Below are 26,153 nucleotides of genomic sequence, written 5' to 3'. Positions count from 1 at the left end.
TCCAGATCAGTCCCATGCTGGCCTCCCCACTGTCAGTCTGGGGTCCAAGAGCTCTCCCCTGTTCAGATCAGCTGTCTCTGCTGGTTTTGCCAGCCCAATCTTTGCCAATTTTCTCATCACTCCTCTCTCTCTATCACTGGGTTCCTTGGGTTCAGTTCAGTGATTAATTGTGTGTTTGCCTCTGCTTCCATCAGTCACAGGATGAAGGCTCCCGGATGGTTATAGACATCGAGTTCATTATCAGGAATGGGCATTCGAGGTGGTCTCTCCACTATTGCTTAGCTTGCCAATTGGTGTTATCCCTTTAGATCACTCGAGGTCACTCTGGTGCCTGATCTGTCTTCTATCCTATGATTCCCTCTTCCCCCTATTCTACCCCCACCCACTCAACTTCCTGTTCCCCCATGACCAACTCTCTTCCTCTTCACCCCCTCTCTTCTTCCCAGCTCCCACTCCCCCCACCCCTCGCCGTGTTCCCCATCCATTCAGAGGATCTTGTCTCAATCCTCTTCTCTTGGGTACTATGCATATATGCATATCTTTTAGGTTCTTTCCTGTTTCCCAGACTCTCTATCAGTGGAAGTGCAGACTGGCACTATCCTGATCCATGTCTAAAATTCAAATATGAGTGAGTACATACCATGTTTGTCTTTTTGCGACTGGGTTACCTCACTCAGGATGGTTTCTTCCAGTGCTATCCATTTCCCTGCGAATTTCAAGATTCCATTGTTTTTTTTTCTGCTGAGTAATACTCCATTGTGTAAATGTACCACATTTTCTCTATCCACTCTTCAGTTGAGGGGCATCTAGGTTGCTTCCAGGTTCTGGCTATTACAAATAATGCTGCTATGAACATAGTGGAGCAGATGCCCTTGTTGTATGAACTTGCCTCATTTGGATATATGCCTAAGAGTGGAATTGCTGGGTCTAGTGGTAGATTAATTCCCAATTTCTTGAGGAATCTCCATACTGATTTCCAAAGAGGCTGTATGAGTCGGCATTCCCACCAGCAGTGGAGGAGTGTTCCCTTTTCTCCACGTTCTCTCCAGCATAAATTGCCTTCGGTGTTTTTGATTTTAGCCATTCTGACAGGAGTAAGATGGTATCTCAGAGTTGTTTTGATTTGCATTTCCCTGATGGTTAAGGATGTTGAGCATTTTCTTAAGTGTTTCTTGGCCATTTTAGCCTCCTCTATTGAGAATTCTCTATTTAGTTCTGTACCCCACCTTTTAATTGGATCCTTTGGTGTTTTGGAGACTTGTTTCTTGAGTTCTTTGTAAATTTTGGAGATTAGCCCTCTGTCAGATGTAGGGTTAGTGAATATCTTTTCCCATTCTGTGTCCTGCCTTTTTGTCTTTTTGACTGTGTCCTTTGCCTTACAGAAGCTTTTTAGTTTCAGAAGGTCCCATTTGTTAATTGCCTATCTCAGTGACTGTGCCACTGGTGTTATGTTTAGGAAGTGGTCTCCTGTGCCAACTCGTTGAGGAGTATCTCCCACTTTCTCTTCTAAAAGTTTCAGTGTGGCTGGATTTATGTTGAGATCTTTGATCCATTTGGACTTAAGTTTTGTACAAGGCGATAAACATGGATCTATCTGCAGTCTTCTGCATACCAGTACCCAGTTATGCCAGCACCATTTGTTGAAAATACTTTCTTTTTTCCATTGTACAGTTTTAGCTTCTTTGTCAAAAATCAAGTGTTCATAGGTGTGTGGGTTAAAATTAGGGCTTTCGATTCGGTTCCATTGGTCTACCTGCCTATTTTTGTGCCAATACCAAGCTGTTTTCATGACTATAGCTCTATAATAGAGCTTGATGTCAGGTATGGTGATGCCTCCTGAAGTTCCTTTATTGTATAGGGATGTTTTGGCTATCCTGGGCCTTTTGTTTTTCCATATAAAGTTGATTAATGTTCTTTCCAGGTCCTTGAAGAATTGTGATGGAATTTTGATAGGGATTGCATTGAATCTGTAGACTGCTTTTGGCAAGATTGCCATTTTTATTATGTTGATCCTACCAATCCAAGAGCATGGGAGATCTTTCCATTTTCTGGTATCTTCTTTGATTTCTTTCTTTAAGGACACAAAGTTCTTGATATACAGGTCTTTCACTTCCTTGGTTAACATTATCCCCAGATATTTGATGCTGTTTTTGGCTATTGTAAAGGGTGATGTTTCTCTGATTTCTTTCTCAGTCACTTCATCATCTGTATATAATAGGGCCACTGATTTTTTTGAGTTTACCTTGTATCCTGCCACATTGCTGAAGGTGTTTATCAGCTCTAGGAGTAGCCTTGCGGAGTTTTTTGGGTCACTTATGTAAACTATCATATCATCTGCAAATAGTGAAAGTTTGACTTCTTCTTTTCCTATTTGTATCCCCTTTATCTCCTTTTGTTGTCTTATTGCTGTAGCTAGAACTTCAAGTACAATATTGAAGAGATATGGAGAGAGTGGACAGCCTTGTCTTGTTCCTGATTTTAGAGGAATTGCTTTGAGTTTCTCTCCATTTAGTTTGATGTTAGCTGTTGGTTTACTGTATATTGCTTTTATTATATTCCGGTATGTTCCTGTTATCCCTGATCTCTCTAGGACCTTTATCATGAAGGGGTGCTGGATTTTGTTAAAGGCTTTTTCAGCATCTAGTGAGATGATCATGTGGTTTTTCTTTCACAGTTTGTGAATATGATGGATTACAGTGATAGATTTTCTAATGCTGAACCATCCCTGCATTCCTGGGATGAAGCCTCCTTGATCATGGTGGATGATTTTTCTGATGTGTTCTTGAATCTGGTTTGCGAGTATTTTATTGAGTATTTTTGCATCGATGTTCATGAGGGAAATTGGTCTATAGTTCTCTTTCTTAGTTGTGTCTTTGTGTGGCTTGGGTATCAAGGTAATTGTAGCCTCGTAGAAAGAGTTTGGCAGTGAGCCTCCTGCTTCTATTGTGTGGAATACTTTGAGGAGTATTGGAATTAGCTCTTTGAATTTCTGGTATAATTCTTCACTGAAGCCATCTGAGCCTGGGCTTTTTTTGTTTGGGAGACTTTTGATGACTGCTTCTATTTCATTAGGGGTTATAGGTCTGTTTAGATTGTTTATCTGTTCTTGATTTAGTTTTGGCAAGTGATATCTATCCAGGAAATTGTCCATTTCCTTTAAATTTTCAAATTTTGTGGAGTACAGATTTTCAAAGTATGCCCTGATGATTCTCTGGATTTCCTCAGAGTCCGTTGTTATGTCCCCTTTTTCATTCCTGATTTTGTTAATTAGCATGCTCTCTCTCTGTCTTTTGGTTAGTTGTTGATTTTCTCAAAGAACCAACTCTTTGTTTCATTGATTCTTCTCAGTGTTTTCTTGGTTTCTACTTGATTGATTTCAGCCCTCAATTTGATTATTTCCTGGCGTCTGCTCCTCCTGGGGGAGTTTGCTTCTTTTTGTTCTAGAACATTCAGCTGTGCTATTAATTCTCTAGTATGACTGTTCTCCAGTTTTTTCATGTGGGCACTTAGTGCTATGAACTTCCCCTGTAGCACTGCTTTCAAAGTGTCCCATAGGTTTGGGTATGTTGTGTCTTCATTCTCATTGAAATCGAGGAAGTCTTTAATTTCTTTTTTTATTTCTTCTTTGACCCAGGGATGGTGCAGTTGAGCATTATTCAATTTCCATGAGTTTGTAGGTTTTCTGCAATTTGTGTTGTTGTTGAATTCTAATTTTAAAGCATGGTGGTCAGATAAGATGCATGGAGTTATTCCAATTTTTTTGTAGCTGCTGAGGTTTGATATGTTGCCAAGTATGTGGTCGATTTTAGAGAAGGTTCCATGTGGTGCCGAGAAGAAGGTATATCCCTTTGCATTTGGGTGGAATGTTCTATAGATGTCTGTTAAACCCAGTTGGGTCATAACTTCTATTAGTTCTCTTGTTTCTTTGTTAAGTTTCTGTCTGGGGGTCCTGTCTAGCAGTGAGAGTGGAGTGTGAAGTCTCCTACTATTAGTGTGTGAGATTTTATGTGCATTTTGAGCTTTAGTAATGTTTCTTTCACGAATGTAGGTGCCTTTGTATTTGGGGCGTAGATGTTTAAAATTGAGACTTCGTCTTGATGTATTTTTCCTTTGATGAATATGAAGTGTCCTTCTTCATCTATTTTGATTGATTTTAATTTGAAGTCTAATTTGTTAGATATTAGGATTGCTACACCCGCTTGTTTCTTGGGACCGTTTGATTGGAAGATTTTTTCCCAACCCTTTACTCTGAGATAACGTCTGTCTTTGATGTTGAGATGTGTTTCTTGTATGCAGCAGAAGGAAGGGTTCTGTCTTCGTATCCATTCTGCTAGTCTGTGTCTTTTTATAGGCAAGTTGAGGCCATTGACATTGAGGGATATTAATGACCATTGATTGATGATCCTTGTTTGTGCTTGATTTATTGTTAGTGAAGTTATTTTGTGTAGTTTCTCCTCCCTTTTTCTTTTGGTGTTTTGTAAAGTGGGATTATATATTGCCTGTGTCTTTGTGAATGTATTTATCTTCCTTGGATCTAGGTTTTCCTTCTAGCATTTTCTGTAGAGCTGGATTCATGGATACGTATTGTTTAAATCTGGCTTTGTCATGGAATATTTTGTTTTCTCCATCTATGGTAATTGAGAGTTTTGCTGGATATAGTAGTCTGGATTGGCATCCTTGTTCCCTTAGCGTTTGTAGGACATCTGTCCAGGATCTTCTGGCTTTCATCGTTTCATCATTGAGAAGTCAGGTATAATTCGGATAGGTCTGCCTTTGTTTGTTACTTGGCCTTTTTCTTTAGCTGCTCTTAATATTTTCTCTTTACTCTGTAGGGTTGATGTTTTGATTATTATATGGCGAGGTGACTTCCTTTTCTGGTCGAGCCTTTTTGGTGTTCTGTAAGATTCTTGTATTTTCATAGGCATATCTTTCTTTAGGTTAGGGAAGTTTTCTTCTATGATTTTGTTGAATATGTTTTCTGTACCTTTGAGTTGTATTTCTTCGCCTTCTTCTATACCTGTTATTCTCAGGTTTGGCTTCTTCATGGTGTCCCATATTTCCTGGATATTTTGTGTTAAGGATTTGTTGGTTTTGAGATTTTCTTTGGTTGACGACTCTATATCCTCTAATGAGTCTTCAACACCTGAGATTCTCTCTTCTATCTCTTTTATTCTATTGGTGATACTTGCATCTGTAGTTCCTGATCGTTTACCCAGCTTTTGTATTTCCAGCATCCCTTCATCCTGTGTTTTCTTTATCGTTTCTATTTCAGCTTTCAATCCTTCAATTGTTTGAGATGTTTCCTTAATTTTTTTGGTTGTTTTTTCTTGGTGCTCTTTAGATTCTTTGAGAGATTTGTTTATTTCTTGAATTTTTCCCCCATTTCATGGATTTTTTTGTTTGTTTTTTCTTCTATTTCTTTAAGGGATTTCCTCGTTTCTTCTTTGAGGGTCTCCATCATCTTCATGAAATAATTTTTAAGGTCTGTCTCCTCTTCTTCGTGTATGTAGTGCTTTTCGGGTCTTGCTGGTGTTGGATCCCTAGATTCTGGTGGGGTCATGTTGGTGTTTCTATTGCTGAGTGAGCTCTTATTCTGTCTTCTTCCCATCTCTTCTTCCAGTGGGTGCTGGTGGGGTCTTTCCGTCTCCACTGGTCTCCTTCCTTCCTGCAGCTGAACCTGGGGATGCTGACATGGAGTTTGGGGTCTGGAAGGGCTGATGTCTTTCCTGAAGCTGGACTCGCTGGGGTTGGGGTCTTGGAAGGGCTGATGTCTTTCCTGTGTGGGCAGGTCTTCTGGATGCCAGGAGCGGCCCCGGAAGATCAAGGGGATGGGTGTTGGGCAGGGGGTCCTGCCGGAGACCCAATCTCACCTGAAGCTGGACTCGCTGGGGTTGGGGGCTTGAAAGGGCTGATGTCTTTCCTGTGTGGGCGGGTCTTCTGGATGCCATGAGCGGCCCTGGAAGATCAAGGGGCTGGGTGTTGGGCAGGGGGTCCTGCCGGAGACCCAATCTCACCTGAAGCTGGACTCGCTGGGGTTGGGGGCTTGAAAGGGCTGATGTCTTTCCTGTGTGGGCGAGTCTAATCCTGGCATTCTTTAGCTTCCTGGTCACATGACAACACAGTGGCTCTGTACAAGCTAACTTTTCTAAGAAAGAGAGGTCCTGACATCTCCTTCTTTTATCATCTTTCTACACCATCCTTTGTCCATCAATATAAGTCACTGTGTAGGGCAGAGGTAACTCCAGTTATCTAATTTTGTTGCTGGATATGCCATGTAATTCTCTGAGTGTATAGTGGGCAGAGACTTGTAATCTGATCTGTGGCCAACTCTTCTAGCCTACCCAATTGTGTTGTCCTTTTAAAGTTTATTTTGTTTTGATTATCTTGTTCCTGAGTAAGCATAGGGACAGATTTTTCAAGACTATCTCATGGCCTCATAAAGAGACCTCTGGCTTAATTATTTGTGTCACACCCTCTAAGGCATAAGGAAGACTTTCAAGTAGGTAAGGATATTTTTCTAAGCGTGGGAGAGGTAGTATGTTCCAGACTTCCCTGGGGGAAGCTTAGAAGCAGTACTCCTGGGAGAAGGCCCAAATGATTCATAAGAAATTCTCCATCAATCCACTATCCTCAAATTGTACAAATGTTAAAAGCCCCCAACCATGTAACATGGAGATCAAAAACAAAAGTGACACGTGGCCATCACGTGCCTCAGCTTTGCTGGGTCTTTGTCAAGCAGCTGTGCTGGCCTCATGACCATCAGATATGGTTGTGCTACACACACACACACACACACACACACACACACACACACTCACAAACACACACCTACTTACCCCAGATAGGGAGCCCAATTAAAATTAAACACCCCATTCTGACACAGAGTTTTCCCTTGTATCTTTCTTTATAAACTGACATTTGCCTATGGGCCATGTCTGTCTTCTCTCTACCCTTTGTCCATGTCACATTTAAAGTTTTACACTTCTCACTTCTTTCTCTGAATTCTTCCAACACCTAATAATTAATCTCATTTATTACTTACCTTCTTACATTGGAGTTATCCATATCTATCTATATGTCTTTTTTTCCTAAAATATTTCTCTTGTTTCTTTGTATTAAAAGTAAATCACAAATATAATAGCTGGATTTTTGTTGTATGGGGCCCTGGCTTGTTTTTTATTGTCAGCTTGATACAACCAGGGTTACCTGGAAAAGAGGGTCTTAACTGAGGGATTACCTGGGTCGGATCGGCCTGTGTCTGCGTTTGTGGGGATTGTCTTGATTGGTGATTGATATAGGAGGTCCTAGGCCATTGTGGGCAGTGCTGTCCCTGGAAGGTGATGTTGGGTTATATTAAAAACAAGCTGACCAGGAGCCAGAATTGCAAGCCAGTAAGCGGTATTACTTCACGGTCAGTGGAAATACCCCACAGATGTGTCCAGAGCTGTTTCCATAGTGATTTTAAGGCCAGTGGAGCTGAGAGTGAAGATTACTCATCGTAGTCAAGGACCATGGGTTTAGTTACTTTAGTGCAAACAATGGACTTATCTCTCTCTCACACCACACAGAGAAAGGTAGATGATGATAGACATTAGATACCAGATACTGATGTGTTAAAAAATTAGATCACTGCTTTTTCTTCTAGACTTTCAACAGTATCTCCACTCAGCTGCGCCCAGGCACTACTGACATTTTGTTGCTTCTTGTCTTCATTTCCACTCTTCATTATCTGCTGGTTGTGGATGGATATGGCCCTTTTATCCTTTGCCAGGTGGAACAGTTAGACATTGTCAACAGAGACCACTGGAGACATTGCTGGAGGAAGTGAAGATCCAGTCTGTTACAGGTCCAGCGCGTGTCCCTGACAATACTTGGGCTATTTATCAGGCATGAGCACACAGTGAGGAGCCTTGAGGACAAAGCACAGGACTGCTACCACTGTCTACAAAGGACCAGGTTTCCGAAGCACAGTGTATTTCTACCTGGGATCCTCGGCAGTGTGCCGGTGGGACTTGGAGCAAGAAGAATTGACCCACACATGATGCCCAGGCCCCTTTCTGCGTCATAGTAAACTCATCTTTCACTCACGGTGTCTTGTGCTAGCAACCATTAAACAACAGCAGGTCAATCTATCAAGTCAAGTAGGGCAAGGCAGATCTCAGACCCTGGCAACCAGCCACTGTGTTGGAGGACATCCTTCTGCGTGCCATGCAGTGTCTGTAGCAAACGCCCCCTGTTCAGCTGTGGGCTTTAGAGGCCTGATTGGCTTCCTATTGCTTCATCACGGAGGTGCAATTACTCCCACAGATAACTATACACTTTCCCTAGACTTGTGCGGCAGCAGTCCCCTTTACGTTATATTAAATTTCTAATAATAGATTCATGATTTCTTCCTTGAGTTCATCCCCTCATTTTCATTCATTACCGCTCTACTCTGCACCCCTGCTCTTTGCTCTATTAATAGCAACAATACTGCTCTCCCCCATGAAGCATGCCAGCCCTTCTAAAATGTCCTTCTTTTGTCCTTTCACTAGGGAAAGCATGTGCACGAGAGAGAGAGAGAGAGAGAGAGAGAGAGAGAGAGAGAGAGAGAGAGAGAGAGATTGTTCATGTACATAATAGGTTGAATTGTAGCCTACCCACAAAAAGTAAAAGCATGAAACATGTCCTTGTGATTAACCAAGACAGCATGAACCTACCTCCACACAGCATGCTGAAACAGCCTTTAAAACCCCCACAAATCTGGTTTGCTTTAGAATCTGGCTCTGCCATTTGCTGGAGTTTCTATATATCATCAATCTTGAATAATCCTATGCACTTCTCAGCACCATTGTGAAGATGTATGAGGTGGCACATATATGAAGTGTCACTGTGAAGGTGAAATGAGTGGCACATACATGAAATGATGGCACATACATGATCATGTCAACGCCCTGTATTACAGAAAACAAATGCCACATGCACCTATGATGATTAAATAAAACATGCATTCTAAAAATCTAATTTCTTCTAGATAAGACTCTATGCTTCAACAATACTTTATTCACAAAAAAAAACAAACACTGGACAAATTTGGCCAGAGAGCTGCTGCTTGTTATACTCAAAACCATAGTTCCCCTGAATTAAGCTTTTGAAAACTTTAATTTTAAAATATTTAATTAAAATGTAATTACATTCTTCTCCTCCCTTCAACCCCTCCCATGTGCCTCTACTTGGCTCAGATACACACACACACACACACACACACACACACACACACACACACACGTGAAGGAATATATAAAAGCATCCTGTTGAATCTGTACTTTTTAGGGGTGTTGATCACTTGGGATTGGATAACCATTTAAGGTTCTCATTTGGGGAAGATTAATAATTCTGTCTCAGGAGTTGTTAACTGCCTGCAGGGATTTCCCTCATCCACTCTGGCACGTCATCTGGTGGTGTCATTGTTCAGGTCTTGCTTAAGCTGCCATACTATTGAGATTCCACGGCTACAGCTCTCCTGTCTTATCTAGAACACACAGTCTTGCAGCTGACTTCAGATCCTCTGGTTCTTATAGCCTGTCTGTCCCTCTTTCATGATGTTCTCTGAGCCTTAGGTTGTGCTCTAGCTGCATTAGTTGTGACCGGGCACCCCACAGTCAGTTTTTTTCCTGCCCTTTGAGCAGGTGTGTCTTTCTGTGATGATTTCCACCTGATGTAAGAAGATGCTTCTTGGATGAGGGTTGGGAGCTACACTTACCTGTGGGTGTGAGGCTAAGTACTTAGAATGCAGTTAGGAATTGTGCTGGTTTAGGAAAGTGGCAGCGGTAGGTTCTCCTGGATGGTCTGTGACCTCACTAGCTACAGGAGATTGTCTAGCTTTACACTGCCAGGCTTGATTCCCCTCCTGTAGATCAGGCCTGAAATCTCACCAGACAGCTGTGGGTTACGCCCAAGATATGGTGCCACTACTACACTTTAGGGATGTGCTGCCTGGATCACTGTTGTGGTCATGGTGTCAAAGCTGGGTAGGACTTTGAACGCAACCCTCTCGTGGCAATTTGCACAGCATCTTCTGGTATTATGAAAGCGAGCCCTCAGGGAGGAGGCCTTTGGGTCAGATTAGCTCAAATCCTCTAAACGCAGTGTCTGAAGCACGTGGTGTCTTCAGTAACAGAAATTTGCCTTTAACTTCTGAGAGGCGACTGAAGGCAGCAGCAATAGCCTACACTGTTTGGGGAGCCTCTTGGACTCCCCTGACCAACATCTTGAAAGGAAGTTTTTTTCCATGCCTGGTTCTGAGTTTTAAATTTTATTTAAATGGGTCTTACAGGGAGCATTATCACCCCAACTGGCCCAGTTTCCTTTAAATTATGTACGTGTGTGTGTGTGTGTGTGTGTGTGTGTGTTATAATTTTAGGTAACTATGAAATAGTATGATCCCTTATAGACTTTTTGAGCATCATTAGTGTTATTTATCTTTCCTCCCTTCTTCTCCTTTTGTATTGGCCCTCATGATTACTTTTATACAAGGTCTCATGCAGCCCAGGCTGGCCTCCACTTCCTTTCATAGCAAAGGATAACCCTGAATTTGGGATCCTCTGCCTCTACCTCCCAAGTGCAGGAATTCCAGGGGGTGACTCACTATACTCTGTTCATGCGATGGGGTTCCAATCCAGGCCTGCATGCTTGTGAGACAAGCATTCTACCCACTGAGCTACATTGTCAGATCAAGAGTCCTGAGGTATAATCTTGTACCAGGTATTTTTATCTATCTTGAGTCTTCAAAAAGGCCTCGTGCAAATATTTTATTCACCTGAAACTTTACTATAATACAGATTTAAAATATGAATTTAAAATACATTCCAATAGCACTTGCTGCTTTTTATTATAGACCTTCACTGATAGACCACCAGACTCCCAGAAACTCTGTATTATTTCTCTGTAGTCCGGCTGGCTTTGGTTTTGATCTGTCTGTCTCTGCCTCCCATGTACTGGGATCATACGCATGTACCACCATGCCCAACTCTTTAGCTCAACTTTTAAAGCACACTGTAATTGATGGAAAAGAGAACAATGAACTAGATGGCACTAACTACACAGAATGAGGAGTCACTGTGATTTGTGAATGTCCTCACAATGGGGACCCATGTCCCCTTGCCCGACCCTCACCTTAGGGGTGGTAATTGCACTGTCATTCTGCTGTGGTCTCCTCACCTCAGGCGTGCCCTACATTCCCCCTCTCTGTCCTGTTTCCTGGGTGGCCAACCAAACCAAAGAGCCAGTTTGTGAGCTTAGCAAACAGTCTTGGGTAAAACAGTCTGGTGCCCTGCTCATTGTTCTAGGTTCTACTGACATGTAGATTTTTATCCTCCTAAGCCTCAATGTTCTGACTGCCCTTCGGTGTTCTAAAGAAAACATATTTCATATTTTTCAGATACTTTTTCTTGAGAGAGGGCTTCTCTGTGCAGCCCTGGCTGTCTTGGAACTCACTGTATAGATCAGGTTGGCCTTGAACTCAGAGATCCGCCTGCCTCTGCCTCCGGAGTGCTGGGATTAAAGGCGTTCGCCATCACTGCCCACCTACTTTGGTTATTTTAAGTAGGGCTCTTCATCTAATTATTTACCTAAGTCTTACCCCAAACCAGTGTCTGCTGTGAGTTCCTTCTATTTTTGAATTTAATTTTTTACTTTAGACTGTGACAAATACCTTCTTAAGGAGCTTTTATAAAAACTGCTGTTGTTGAAGAACCCAGTTTTGTGCAGGTAGTGTCAGATTCTGTGAATTCATGAACTGCAGTGACCATGCCATGCCTGGAAGATGGCGTTCCTCAACACCCTGCCTCTAGCTCTTACATTAATTTTTTAAACACATGTGTATGTGTTTACTGTGTGTGTGCATGCACATATGCACATACATATGCATGTCCCAGTGCACATGTAGAGGACAAATTTGGGGAGTTGGTTTCTCCGTCCACAATGTGGGTTCTGGGGATCAAACTCAGGCCCTTAGGCTTGGTGGCAAGCGCCTTTACCTGCTGAGCCAGCTCGTTATCCTCCTATCATACTCTTCCTGTCTCCTCTTCTACACTGTCCCCTGAACCTTGCAGGGGTGACGCTAATATCCTATTTAAGACTGAGCATTCAACAGCCACTTATTTTCACTTACGAATCCCTACAATAGCCACTGCCCCCTACAAAAGGAAGTTTCTCTGGCCAAAGGCCAGTGAGTACAGCACTAACTTATGGGGTAAATAAATGTGTGGAAGGCAGTATGTGACAGGCGCAATGGCCACGTAGAGAAATAACAATAGATTTCTCACTAGGTCTTATGACATCCCCAGCCGCTGGCTTTGATGAGGTTTACAGTACCAGCCATGGATTCCCTTTCCTGGATCAGCCTTTAAATTCAATGAGGGAGAAGCTGTTAGCTCTATAATAGCCACCACTATTGCTCTCACACGTACATCCTGCCTGGCCTGTTAGTAGTGTAGCATGCAGGGCCCACGGCTGGGTTAAGACTTGATGATTTTTCTCTCCCAACAGCCTGCACAGTACCTTTCAGCACCGTGGAAGCTAGCCAGCCCCTACTCCATTTTCCTATGTCCTGTAATGACTAGTTCTTATTTTGACTCTTTTGTATTCCATGTATGACATAAGGAGAATAAGTGTCCCACCACCCAATATTGAATAAAATGTTAATACGTTTGAGGTTTGAGATTTTGTGAGGAAAGAAACCAGACCTCTGTGAATATTCTTGTTGAAAGTGGTTTATTTGACTCTTTTGTTTGTTTGCTTTTGAGACAGGGTTTCTCTGTGTAGCCCTGACTTTCTGGGAACTCACTTTGTAGACCAGGCTGGCCTCAAACTCATAGAGATCCACCTGCCTCTGCCTCCACACTCCCATTTAACTCAATAGGTTGAGAGGAAGAGCTGTCGGGGGCGGGGGGGGGCGCTTGCAGATTGCATCTGGCAGTTACTGTAACCATTGGCAGAGCCTCCATGTGTTTTGAAGTCATGTAATGATTGGTGCCAGCCATGGTGGTATATACACTTTTGACTCTAGCACTCAGGAGGCAGGGCAGGCAGATCTCTGTGAGTTACACTACATGGCATCTATGTAGGAATATAGGGCTACATAGCGAGACTGTTTTGGTTTTACTTCATTTTTTTAAAGATTGCTGTCCTTAATTCTACTTTAAAAGGATATTTTTAAGTTATGCATATACGTGTGAATGTGTGTATGGGGGATTGTACATGCTTGCACATGCTTGCACATGCTTGTGAATGCAGATACCTGCAGAGGCTAAGAAGGGGGCTCAGCATCCCATGGGACTGGAGGAGGTTGTGAACTGACTGCTGTGGCTGCTGGGCCCTGAACTCAGTTCTTCTGCAAGGCAGGATGTGCTCTTAACCACTGAGTCATCTTTCCAGCTCCCTACCCTTATTTTTAAAAGTAATTCCAGATGTATTTAACAATATGATTGCTCTCTAAAATAACAAATGACTCAGGATGTAGAAGCAGGCAGATTCTGAGTTCGAGGCCAACCTGGTCTACAAAGCAAGTTCCAGAACAGCCAGGGCTACACAGAGAAACCCTGTCTTGAAAAACAAACAAACAAACAAACACCAAGCCCCTCCCCCAAACGAATGAGCTGACAGCTCTCTCCATCCCTCAGCATATGTACAATGCTGCCACCTCCCCTGACCATTCCTTACTTTCTGGTGATGTCTAGCTTCCTCACCCCCCTACACACACTTTGCAGCCATCTCCCTAGCAGGAGAAGAGTGGAACCACAGGGATTCTCTTAGTTATCCCTACTCTGACTTGGGTGTGATTCAGCCCAAACATCAAATCTCCTTCATATCTATGTTCATAGAAAGCGAGTGGGAGCTTATCGTGAGAAGGCATAACAGGCACATGCTAATTATAAATATATTTAAATATAAATATATGAATACATGCTAAATAAATATAAAACATACTCTTGTAAGCTCTGAGGGAACTAACGTGGTCCCCTCCTTTTCTTTTAGGATCTATTTGTGTGTAAGATGTTAGCCTCCTAGCTTTTTGGGCAGAGTTTGCCGTAGTTATGGTTTCTATTGCTGTGAACGAGAACACCATGACCAAAACGTAAGTTGGGGAGGACAGGGTTTATTAGGCTTACACCTCAGCATTGCTGTTCATCACTGAAAGACAGGAACTCAAACGTGGCAGGATCCTGGAGGCAGGGGCTGATGCAGAGGCCGTGGAGGATGCGGCTTACTGACTAGCTTACCATGGCTCGCTCAGCCTGCTTTCTTCCTTTGTTTCTTTGTTTCTTTCTCTTTTAAGTGGGCAACAGACAAAAGCTTGTTTTATTTTAATGACTGATCCACCTGAGGCCACAGGCAGCTCACTATGTACAGACATGAGGGAAGCTTTATTTCTTGGTCCCTTCCTCCTTGGACAGTCTTGATGATCTCCTCCTTCTTGGCTGGAGGCGCTCCTTCCGGCGCTTTCGTGCTTCCTTGGTCCTAGATCTGTGAGCCATAGCCTGGTCAGCCAGGAGCTTTTTGCGGGCCTTGTCTGCCTTCAGCTTGAGAATCCGCTTGTTTTTGAAGACATTCCCTTTGACCTTAAGGTATAGGCTGTGGTACATATGGCGTTCAATCTTCTTGGATTCACGGTATCTCCTGAGAAGTCGACGCAGGATCCGCATCCTTCGCATGCAGGTCACCTTCTCGGGCATTCTGGCTTTGGCAGTACCCTTCTGCTTCCCCATGCCCATAGCCTGCCCTTCTTCCCACGAGCTAAAGTGTTTTTCCGGCACCGGCCTGGGAATGGACAGTAACGGGCTTCCGAATGATCAACCCATTTTTGATCAGCTTCCTATCTGCTGACAGGAGTTGGCATTGGCTATTTCGTTGGTCTCATTGCGGTCCAGCCAGACCTTCTTTTTACCACAGCGGAGGATGCTAGAGGCAAGCCTCTTTGGTAGCCTGAGGAAACTCATGGCTGCGGACGCAGCAGGGAAAGGATCAGCCTGCTTTCTTAAAGAACCCAGGACCCCCACCATGGGCGGGGCCCCTCTCCCATTAGTCACTAAATGAGAACATGCCTTACAGCTGGATCTCGTGGATACATTTCCTCAACTGATGCTCCTTCCTCTGATGACTCTAGCCTGTGTCAAGTTGACACACAAAAGCAGTCCCATCGATCAGAAAGTTTCTGAGCTACAGGACTTCTCTGTTGATTAGTCCCTTCCCTCATGTCCTCTGCAGCTTTGTCGCTGAGCTTCTGATACACAGTCAAGTAAGTAGGTCAGCTTTGCCAAACCTATTACCTGGTGTTTTTCTCTCTGACATCCTCAACGCCGCAGCTGTTCTTGTGTTGCCCAGAGACAGCTCTCTGCGAGGCAGCTTCCCCCTAACCTCGTCACTCCAGCTGCCTCGGAGAAAGGATGTGGATGTCTGTAAACCCGACTCCACCCACACCTTTGCTGGGCTCAGTTTATTATATATTTACAAAAATGTGTCACTTTAAAGAGAACCATTTACACATTTTAGCTGAGGTCTTAATTTCAAACAGTCCCTTAGTTGAATTCTTTTTTCCCACCTGAGAAATGGTTTCCTTGGAACTCTGTCTGTCGACCAGGCTGGCCTTGAACTCAGAGATCCGCCTATCTCTGCCTCCGGCTCTGAGTTGAGATTTTAATGTCATCTTCTTACTATCTTAAAAAGTGGCAGTAGCACTACAGATGGCACAGTTGGTAAGTGCTGGCTATCTAGCCATAAGGACCTGGGTTCGGATCCTCAGTGCCCACAAGAAAAGCCAGGCACCGCAGTTAGCTGAGGAGGCGGAGGCAGGAGGGTCCCCAGAGCTTGCTGGCTAGACAGTCCAGACACATTGTTGAGTCCACGGCTCAGTGAGAGACTAGGATGGGGAGTAAGTGAGGAAGACATCAGCCTTCAACCTCTGGCCTCTGTGTGTGCATGGGCGCATCTGGGCGTGTGCATGCACACAGGCACACATGCACACAGGCACACACGCACACAGGCACACGGGCACACACGCACACATGCACACGGGCACACACGCACACACGCACACACATGCTACCGCTCTCTCACAATGGCAGTAGACCTCTGCAGAGTAGTTTATCATAAACTAGAAACACCAAGCCACCCGGCCTGCTTTCGAGCAGTGTACTGAGATTAACTGCTCCATGCCAGAACTGAACAGCCTGCATGTTATGTTTTGGGCACAAACTTATTGTAACAAGCAATACTACCACAATAATCTAAAAACCACTTAAAATAACACAAGTATAGTTTAGTCTCCACAAAACAAAGCAATCAGAAGTATCCAGTGTTTCCCATACTCCCCTCCAGGCTGGTCTCAAACTCACAGACCAACGTATGCCTCATTAGTCCAGAGGAAGTTATCGGCCTGGGGCAGGGGGACAGAAGGCAGGGGCCAAGTGGTCAAAGATGTCCCCAGTTAAACCTCTACCTTGTTCTCTTCTTGGACTAAAGAGATAAACAGCTAAAGAGTTTTCCTGTCAGCGTTCTAAAATTCATTTATTTAAAAACTGTATTTGAAATAATTCACTTTGGGATGCGTATATATCCATAATTTTAATCCTAGTAATGTGTACTGTTATGACAGTTCAAAAAGCGGTGTTTTAGTAAATCCATTTATTTGTTGTTTCAGACAGGGTCTCACGGTGTGGCCCTGACTGTCATAGACCTCACTGCTCACATCAGGCTGGTCTTGAATTCACAGATCCTGGGCTTCCTGAGTGCTGGGATTAATAGCATATATGCAGGCTTTCTAATAAAGCTTTTAAAAAAGAATTGTGGTAGACGTGCATACTGTTTATCACCAGTGACACTTTGTACCTTCACCATTGTGAAACTACCACCAGAAAGTAGTCCCAGAATGCTCATCCCCAAAGGAATCACCAGTGACACTTTGTACCTTCACCATTGTGAAACTACCACCAGAAAGTAGTCCCAGAACGCTCATCCCCAAAGGAAACTCCTTACTCGTCAAGCATGCATATCCCATTGTCCCACAGTGTCTGATCACACATTTGTCTTTTTCATGCGTTTGTCAATCTCAGACATCTCATCCACCGCGCAGGCTCTCCCGTCTGGCGTCTTCCACTCAGCGCGGTGCCTGGCGGTTCATCTGAGTTGTAGCGTGCATGAGCACTCCGTTTCCCTCTGGCTGGATGCCTCCCCTTGTATGTGCGCAGTGTCCAACTTGGTGGACACTTGGGCCGTCTCCACCTTTCGGTTGTTACGATCGATGTGAATATTTCTGTATGCAAGCTTTTGTTTGAACAGGTTTTCAGTTTTTTTGGTGTACAGCCAGGAGCAGGAGTGCCGGGTCACGCAGCAAGTCGCACAGCAAGCTGTCTCCGCAGCTGCACCATTTTACAGGCCCACGGTGAGCGATTTCTCCATGTCTGCTCCAACACTCATTTTCTGCCTTTAAAATTAGTCATTCTAGTGGGAGTGAAGCGATATCTCACAGCACTGCGGATTTGCATAATGACCAGTGATGATAATCGTCTTCTTATGCGCTTGTCATTTGTATCGCTTTCTTGGACCTCTACTTACATCCTTTGCACATTTCTGACTGGATCGTCTTTTTGGTATTGACTGTCTGAATTCCTTTTATAGCCTGATTCTCGTCCCTTACCCGATATGTAATTTGCAATGATTTTCTCTCATCCTGAGTTGCCTTTTCACTTTGTGTGCAATTGCGGGCGTGTCTGAGCTGGGCATCGGGTGTTTTCCTCTCTGCCCTATTCTCTTGAGACAGGGTCTCCCACTTGACTGGAAGCTTGCTTTGTGCTTGCTTGGCTCTTGGGTAGAGATGTCTTGGACTCCGCCTGTATCTGCTCTCTATTTGCTGGGGTTGCAGCCATGTCTGCTCATGAAAACGTGACTCCTGGGGACTGAAACTCAGGTCCAATTTATTTTTATTGCTTGTGGTTTTAGTGTCATATCCAGGAAACAATACCTAAGTCCAAGGTCACCAAGGGTATATGTTTCCTTCTCTGCACTATGGTTTTAATTCCTGCGTCCAGATTTTGATCTACATTGCATTAATTTTCACACAGTGCGAGGGGATGGACTCTATTCTTTTCCATATGGATGTTTTTCCCAAATGCTATGGCGTCCTTGCTGGAAATCAGCCCGTCTAGTGCACTTTCCAAAGTTACTTCTGGATGCTTTATTCCATCCTATGGTCTGAGTGTTTATTTATGTACCAGTACCACACTGTTTTGCTTAATGTAACCTTGAAAAAAAATCGGGGAATCTGAGACCTCCCCCACTTTCCCATCATTATTATTATTAGTAGTAGTAGGAGTAGGAGTAGGAGTAGTATTAGTAGTAGTATTTTGAGTTTTTCAAAACATGCTTTCTCTGTGTAGACCAGGCTGGCCTCAAACCCACAGTGATTCATCTGCCTCTGCCTCCCCAGTGCTGGGATTAAAGGTGTGCACCACCACCACCCCGCTACTCACTTTCCAATATTAAACATGCTTGTTTTATGGGTCCTTTGGGGTCTCTTACAATTCCATATGCATTTTGGGACTAACTTTCTCAATCCTGCAAAAAGTTCATTCGGGGTCTTGTAGGGAGTATGCCTGCTCTGTAGACGGTGATGGGGCTGGCATGATCTCCACACATTTTCCAACCCATGAACACAGGATACCTTTGGAGTATTTACATCTCCTCCATTTCAGCAACATACAGATAAGAGCATCTGCATATATCACCTCCTTGGTAAATGGATTTTAAGAGTTCCATTTTCCCCCATGTCATAGATGGCATCGCCTCCTTAGTCCCCTCTCACTTCCCTTCGCTAGTGTATAGAAACATAGCTCTGTGATCTTACACACAGCAACATTTCTGAAACTTTAGTTAGCTAGTGCCTTTTTGCTTTGTGGTGGATTCTTCAGTCTTTTTAAAGTGTAGGATTATGTTGTCTGTTAATATAGGTTTTCCTAAGAGCCGAATTCTCCATTTCTCTCTCTTTTTCTAATTTCTCTGGCTGGAACTCTAGTTTGGTGTTGGACAGCTCCACAGACAGCCATTTCCTTCACCACACAGGTGAAGGTCACACTCTCTCATTGTGCTGTCAGCTGTGGGTTTTCAGCCACCATGTGGTTGTTGGGAATTGAACTCAGGACCTCTGGAAGAGCAGCTGGTGCTCTTAACCACCCAGCCATCTCTCCAGCCCCATTAACTGTGGGTTTTCAGACAAGCCTTTCAGCAGGTTAAGGGAAGTCACCACGTCTTATTTTTTAAACCTGGAAAGACTAGTGTACTTTATTAAATATTTTAAAAATCAATTAAAACAATCATTTCCCCTCCTACTACTCTAGAAGATGACACTGCTTTTCTTAGGAATTTTTTTGATTATTGACTTGAGCTCTTGTTACAGATCTGCATAGATTTTTCTCTTTTTGAGTCAGTTTTTATAATTTGTATGTAGCTAGGAATTTACCCATCTAGTCTGGTTATATAATTTTTTGGAATTAATGCTTATTTTTAATACACTTGTTTACAGTTCAGTCAAGATATGATGCAATTCTATATTAAGACATTTGAGATAATACACTTTACACATTTACTTTCCTAAAGTTAAATGTATACCCAATTCTAGGAGTGATTCAAATAAACTTTTCCTTCAGTATTAAGGAACCAGGTGGGCATGGAGGTGTATGCCTTTAATCCCAGCACTCAGGAGGCAGAAGCAGGGGATCTCTATGAGTTCAAGGCCAATCTGGTCTGTATAGTGAGTTCTAGGCCAGCCAGGGTTACATGGTGAAACTCTGTCTCAGAGAACAAAAACAAAAACAAAAAACCAAAGTCATTTCAATAAAAAGGGGCTATGTTTCACTTTTTAAAGAAAAAAACAAAATAAAGCCTATCCTAATATAAATAAGAATATATTAAGCATAACATTGTACTTTGAGAGAGTGGACTTTAGTTTACATCCATTTTATATTAAGGTAATGATTTCTACTTTAAAGAAAATTTCATACAATATTATTGCCCAGGGCATTTACAAACAATAAACAATTCACTGAGAGTATTAACATTCACATATGTAATTAGAACTTACAAATGTATAAAATTTTGAGTAACAAACACTTTAAACTTATTTTTCAAATATCCAATTAGCACCTCCCCCCCAATTTTTTTTATTACAAAGAAGCACAATAGGTTCCTAACACAATGGGTCAAAATGTGAGACACAGGGCAGCAGCAGACAGAATGTAAGAACAGCCAAACAATTGCATCAGTATCAAAAAGACAAACTCAAACAATCTTTTGTAGTATAAAAGCAATAAACCCACATAATTAAATACTAGTTAGGTGGAAGAACATTATAGTCTACAGTATTTGTTTTCTCTACATAAACTTGCATATCTCAGTGTAAAGCATCCTGCCTTAATTTCAGTCATAGCCTATCACAGACAGTTCTTGGTGGATCTAGATGGGATGGAATGGCTATTTAAATAGGACCTAGAGATCCTATCAAGTTTTTATTTGGTCAGTCTTATTTTTTGATGCTTTAAGTGTTTTTCTTTATTCTTGGGTTAAACAAACTTTAGTAATAAAATTCATAACTAGAGCATATTTAAAATCATTGTACCTGAAAAAACCAGACAGCATAGTCTTTAGTATGTCATTTAAAATAGCGGCTTGATTAAACAATAAGAAGTATGGAAGCTCATGTACGACAAACTTATAAAGTAGTATTTTAGAAGTTTTTATGCTTGTACTGTAATAACTCTGGACAATGTGAATAAAATGTGCCTGACTAAAAACAGATGGAGTTCCCAGTTAGTGCTGGATTGTTCTGGAGCAGTGCCCTTGCCTTCATATTGTATTTCAGACAGGTATGATCCCAGTCTGCTAGCTGCAGCTTTAGTTTCTAAGAGATGAAGCATCTCATCCTGGTCCATCCATTCCTTCCTCCATTGTCTCAACACCTTCATTTTGAAATGAGTCACTTTGAGCCTAGGAATGTGGCATTCATCGCATATTCATTAAAAATGAATCCACTGATAGGACTGTCCCTATGTTAATAAAGGGAGAGGGCATCGTCATTTAGAGAACAAAGCATAAAGTTATATCTTCACAGTCACAACGCACGCTCCAGCTCTTCCTAGGCACAGCGGAGCAACCTGGAAAAGAAACAAGAGACACAGATGTTGGGTCTGGAGGAAGACGGATCATCCAAGTGTCCAGTGTGAAAGGTGAGTGACATGACAACAGACAGACAGTCTAGCTTAGACAACCTGGTAAGCATGTAACCACTTCCCGCTTTGGGACAACGCTGGCAGTGGGGTGGACAGTGACTGTGTATTTTGTGATCTCATTTCAGCCCCTCTATAAATGTATTTTTATCCATTTGCTAATGTGCTAAAATGAAAGCAGCTATTTTTCAGGTACTACAAGGCTAAGCTCATATTTTAAGTGCTTAAAACAGCAACAGAACTAGTAGTATCTAAACAAGACAGCTATGTGGCTACAGATTACTGATTTATAGTAAAGGCAAGCTAGGTTCATTAGGATTAAATCTCTATTTCTCAGGGATTTGCCTATGCCCCAGCTCCATCTTAACTATAGATGGTTCCAGGAAATGGCAACCATGTCTTTGTCTCAGGAGGTTGTTATGATCACCTCACAACTATACCTTTGTTTCAGAAAGTTATGACCACCCTGTTATGATCACCTTCAACCATGTCTTTGTTTCAGGAGACTGTTGTGAGTAATTTGTGATGCTTCTGTTCTGCGGTTGTAGCTCTGCCTATTTGCTGGCCAAACCCCCACACTTTACTATAAAAACACTTATCTTACATATGTCCAAAGTTTATGTCTTGAACCCCACCTTAGGGAGAGACAGCCTGTGTACACAAATAAAAAAGCTTGCTTTTATTAATCTGGTCATGATTTGGGTCGGTGGTCTTTCTCCTGGCACCTAGGATTGGACCCACCCTGAACATGGGAGGGCTCACTCCATAGGCGTGGGGCCTGGACTGAATTAAAAAGGAGAAAGAGTGGAGCACTGAATAAGAGTGTCCCCTCACACATTTGCATGCATGGTCCCTCTCCCTCCCTCCCTCCCTCCCTCCCTCCCTCCCTCCCTCCCTCCCTCCCTTTCTCCCTCCCTCCCTCCCTCTCTCTCTGCTGCCTATAGCTCTCAGCTCCAGGACCATGCCTGCCTGCATGCTGCCACACTTTCCATCATGATGATAATGGACTAGTCCTCTGAAACTGTAAGGAAGCCTCCAATTAAATGCTTTATTTCATAAGTTTGCCTTGGAAATGGTGTCTCTTCACAGCAATAGAACACTGACTAAAACAGGCATGGGTATTTATTGCTCTATACTTCCTGATTGCAGACACAATGTGACCAGCTGCTTAATGCTTCTGACACCATGCTTTTCCTAAAGGATGTGGCTTTTCCAGAATGAGATGTGATTAACAAGAAGTATTTTATTAGTGAGCTCACCACATTGAGTTTCTAACATGTTAACATAATTTAGGTTTGTCATGTTTATTAGACTATAATCAGAAACTTAATATGTTCCCAAAATATTGAGTATTTAAAAATTATTACTCACATATAGGTAAGCTGTTCAAATATGTCTGACTACTACCCTTGTTTATTTCCTCCAGTATCCTCTTCCCTTAGGTACAGCCCTCCTGCAGTCCTGTCAGCTCTACTGCTGCTAGAACATTTCTTCAAACAGTGGTTAGTAATTTATCTGAATATTAATTTATACTTCAAAGGAATTTGGATTTTGTTATAAAACAAGATACTGCCTCTTGTTTTTCATTTTTAATCAAGAGGCAACTTTATTTGATTAAAAAGATAGCTTTATTTTTATTTTATGTGTATGAGTGTTTGCCTGCATGTATGTGTACCATGTGTGTGCAGTTCTCACAGAATCCAGAAGAGGGCATCAGATCCCCTGGAACTGGAGTTAGAGGATGTTGTGAGCCTCCAGTCAAGGGCTGGGAATTAAAGTTGGGTCCTTTGCAATAGCAGCAAATGCTCTTTACAGCTGAGTCATCTCTCCAACCCCCACATTTGTGTGGTACATGTCAATGTTGGATAAAGTCGAGAGGGTCTTATCCATAGAGCTGTTTTCACAATACAAGAGAAGCGAGATAATGAGAAAAGAAATGGCATACCTGGGTCCATTCATTGGTTTGGGGGTCATAAGCCTCCACTATGTTCAGGTAGGTCTGTCCATCATAACCCCCAACAGCATACAGCTTGTCACCAAGTAAACAGACCCCCACTGCATCTCTGCTAATGCTCATGGATGCCACTGCAGTCCACACATCTGTCTTGGGATCATACCTGAAAGAAAATTTTACAACTGGAGCTGATATTGCTCTTGAAATATTTTGTGTAAAAACATTTGTCCTGACGGGTGTTGGTGGCACATGCCTTTAATCCCAGCACTCAGGCGGCAGAGGCAGGTGGATCTCTGTGAGTTCGAGACCAGCCTGCTCTACAGAGTGGGTTCCAGGACAGGCTCCAAAACAACACAGAGAAACCCTGTATTGAAAAACCAAAAAAAAATTGTCTTTCAAGTCTATCTTCTGCCTGTGATATAAATATGTTGAACACATTTTAGAGAAAGATCAGTACTTTTCTAAAAACTTGCAGTGTTCAGTGCTATAGATTCATTTAGTAGATATAGCAGACTTAAGAATTCAATGTGAATATAATAGTAAAATTGCTTCAAGACTTCAGTGTCCCTGTTGGAAATGTGGACAAAGTAAGACATTAAGCTCTGTGCAAGATGACTTGTACTCTCAATTATGGTGGCCATCACTGTTTTAGTCTTTTTGTTCCTTTTATACTAGAACTGCTCAATGAGGTCATTTAAAAGGTAGATACTTCATGCTAACAAGCTATATTGCTTCTGATGTTTCTGGCGTCAACACTCGTCTTTTCCTTGGTGGACCAAACCACATAAAAGACTTCTGGATCCCCTTTCTGGATGATTACATGGAATGAACAGAGTCGGAGTCACCCTCTCTCCACTACAGATGAGATGCAGCTATAACAACCTCCTTCCGCAACAATACCAGGTTTGCTTGGTATTTGAGACTGTTTGGTATCACCAGCAAGCCTGTACTTTAAGACTGGCCAGCCCTCTTGTCATTTACAGTTTACTAAGTGAATAATTCTAACCTTTAAAGAGTGGATCCGTTCGCCCTTTCTGGCACTCACTGATGTCATATTCTTCTTTAAAGCTTTATTTATTTATGTATTTGTGTATATGCGTATTTGTCTGCATGTATGTCTGCATACCAGAAAAGGATATCGGATTACAAGGGACTGCAATTATAGATAATTATGAGCTGCCATGTGGGTGCTGGGAATTGAACTGGACTCTGGAAGAGAAGCTGGTGTTCTTAACCATTAAGCTATCTCTCCAGCCCCTCATATTCCTCCTCCCTTCCTTCCTTCCTTCTTCCCTCCCTCCCCCTCTCTTTCTTTTTTGTTTTTTTTTTTTTTTGAGACAAGTTTTCTCTGTGTAGCCTTGACTGCCCTGGAACTCACTCTGATGACCAGGCTGGCCTCAAACTCACAGAGATCCACCTGTCTCTGTTTCTGGAGTGCTGGGATTAAAGACGTGTACCTCCACGCCTGGCTCCTACTCCCCTTTAAAACCTAAAATTCTTACTAATCCCCCAGTACTGGTGACTCTTCCTCTACAATGCATCCAATTCTCTCTTATCTTTAAACTAAATAAAAATTATTATATGAAGACCCAGTCTGCCACCCAAATCTTCACTGTTAGTAGTTTCTCTACCTGACCTAAAAGCTGAGTTTCTTACAACCACTAGGATGACATGGGGAAGCCCTTAAGATCTTTTCATTTTACTTTATCATTTTCAGTTATTTCATTGTACATCTAAATGGGCCAGATAGGTCCCTTTCCTTTCTACTCTTATGTTCTTCCAGCACCTAACTCATTCTTTCTGAGAGTCATCAAACTCCTTTGCTTTAGTGGTAAGGTTCAGAGTCCAGGACAAAACAGCTGCACTAATTGCTTGTCTCAATGGACGCATTGTGTGTGCGATCCCAATCCAAGTAGGCGGACGGGAGGCAGGTGGAGAGACGGCCAGAGCAGAGAGCCCAGTGTCTGTAGAACTGCATAGAGACCACACTGCACCAGCTGGATACTCAGCACAGACTTGTCACTTTGCCTGGAGGTGTGAGAAACTTATTTTTTGTTTGTTTGTTCTTAGCTTTCCTTTACAGGACATTACCTCTCAACACAGTCTGAAAGTCTGGAAGTCAAGTTGGATGTGGGAGCATCGTGTCCTCCAATAGCATACAGCAGTCCGTTCCAGGTTGTCACGCCTACACCGCCTCTCCTTTTTGACATCTGGGCACATGGTGTCCATTTATTAGTGTGAGGATCAAAGCATTCTACCGACTTGAGACAAGAACTCCCATCGCGACCACCAACTGCATAAAGTCTGTAAGAAAAGAACAGATGGGATGACAACTAGGAAACAGAGCTGTGGTCAGGCTTACCACAAAAGGCTATTTCTATGGTAGCTCATTGAATTTAAGGTGCCATGGGTGACGCAGCATGTTGAAGTTATGCAACGTTAAGAAAGAAGATATGCAGCCGGGTGGTGGTGGCACACGCCTTTAATCCCAGCACTCGGGAGGCAGAGGCAGGCGGATCTCTGTGAGTTCGAGGCTGGGCTGCACCGATAGCCTCCAAAACAATACAGAGAAACCCTGTCTTGAAAAACCAAAAAAAAAAAAGAAAAAAAGAAAGAAGATATGCTACCAACTAGATGATATCCATCTAAAAAACGGATTTCCATTTCTCTGACCACGAGGAACTTACAACAATATACCACAAAACAAATGGGTCCTGAGGAAATAAGAGCTTAGGCATAAATATAAAATATTTATTAATATTTTCTGATTTTTCTTGTTTTGGTTTTTTGAGCAAGGGTCTTAGAGGTCTGCAGTCTTGGCTGGTCTAGAGCCCATTATGTAGATCAAACCTGCAACTTCAAAGTTGCTTCAAACTCAAGAGTTCTTCCTCTGCCTCCCGAGGGCTGGAATTAAGGTGTGTGCTGCTCTACCCATCATCTTATTT

General features: G+C 42.7%; 1 protein-coding gene and 1 pseudogene across 3 annotated transcripts in view; both read right to left on the bottom strand.

Annotated features, from left to right (window-relative positions):
- Positions 1 to 13,847: 13,847 nt before the first annotated feature.
- Positions 13,848 to 19,824, bottom strand: LOC121140828 (annotated as a pseudogene).
- Positions 19,825 to 20,083: 259 nt separating this feature from the next.
- The window catches only part of Klhl5 (kelch like family member 5), a 68,466-nt gene continuing 62,396 nt past the window's right edge, over positions 20,084 to 26,153 (bottom strand). For all 3 annotated transcript variants that reach the window (XM_013116569.3, XM_005074379.4, XM_040747106.1), the window contains exons 9-11: positions 25,300 to 25,512; positions 23,200 to 23,371; positions 20,084 to 21,182 (exon numbers count right to left, since the gene is read on the bottom strand). In XM_013116569.3, coding sequence (XP_012972023.1) covers positions 21,126 to 21,182; positions 23,200 to 23,371; positions 25,300 to 25,512 — 442 coding nt within the window. In that variant the 3' untranslated portion in view covers positions 20,084 to 21,125. The remainder of the gene's footprint in view (positions 21,183 to 23,199; positions 23,372 to 25,299; positions 25,513 to 26,153) is intronic.

Source organism: Mesocricetus auratus, unplaced genomic scaffold (genome assembly GCF_017639785.1).
Source record: "Mesocricetus auratus isolate SY011 unplaced genomic scaffold, BCM_Maur_2.0 Super-Scaffold_100006, whole genome shotgun sequence".
NCBI lineage: Eukaryota > Metazoa > Chordata > Mammalia > Rodentia > Cricetidae > Mesocricetus > Mesocricetus auratus.
The sequence above is the reverse complement of the archived record's forward strand: the minus strand, read 5'-3'. Positions and strand labels throughout refer to the sequence as shown.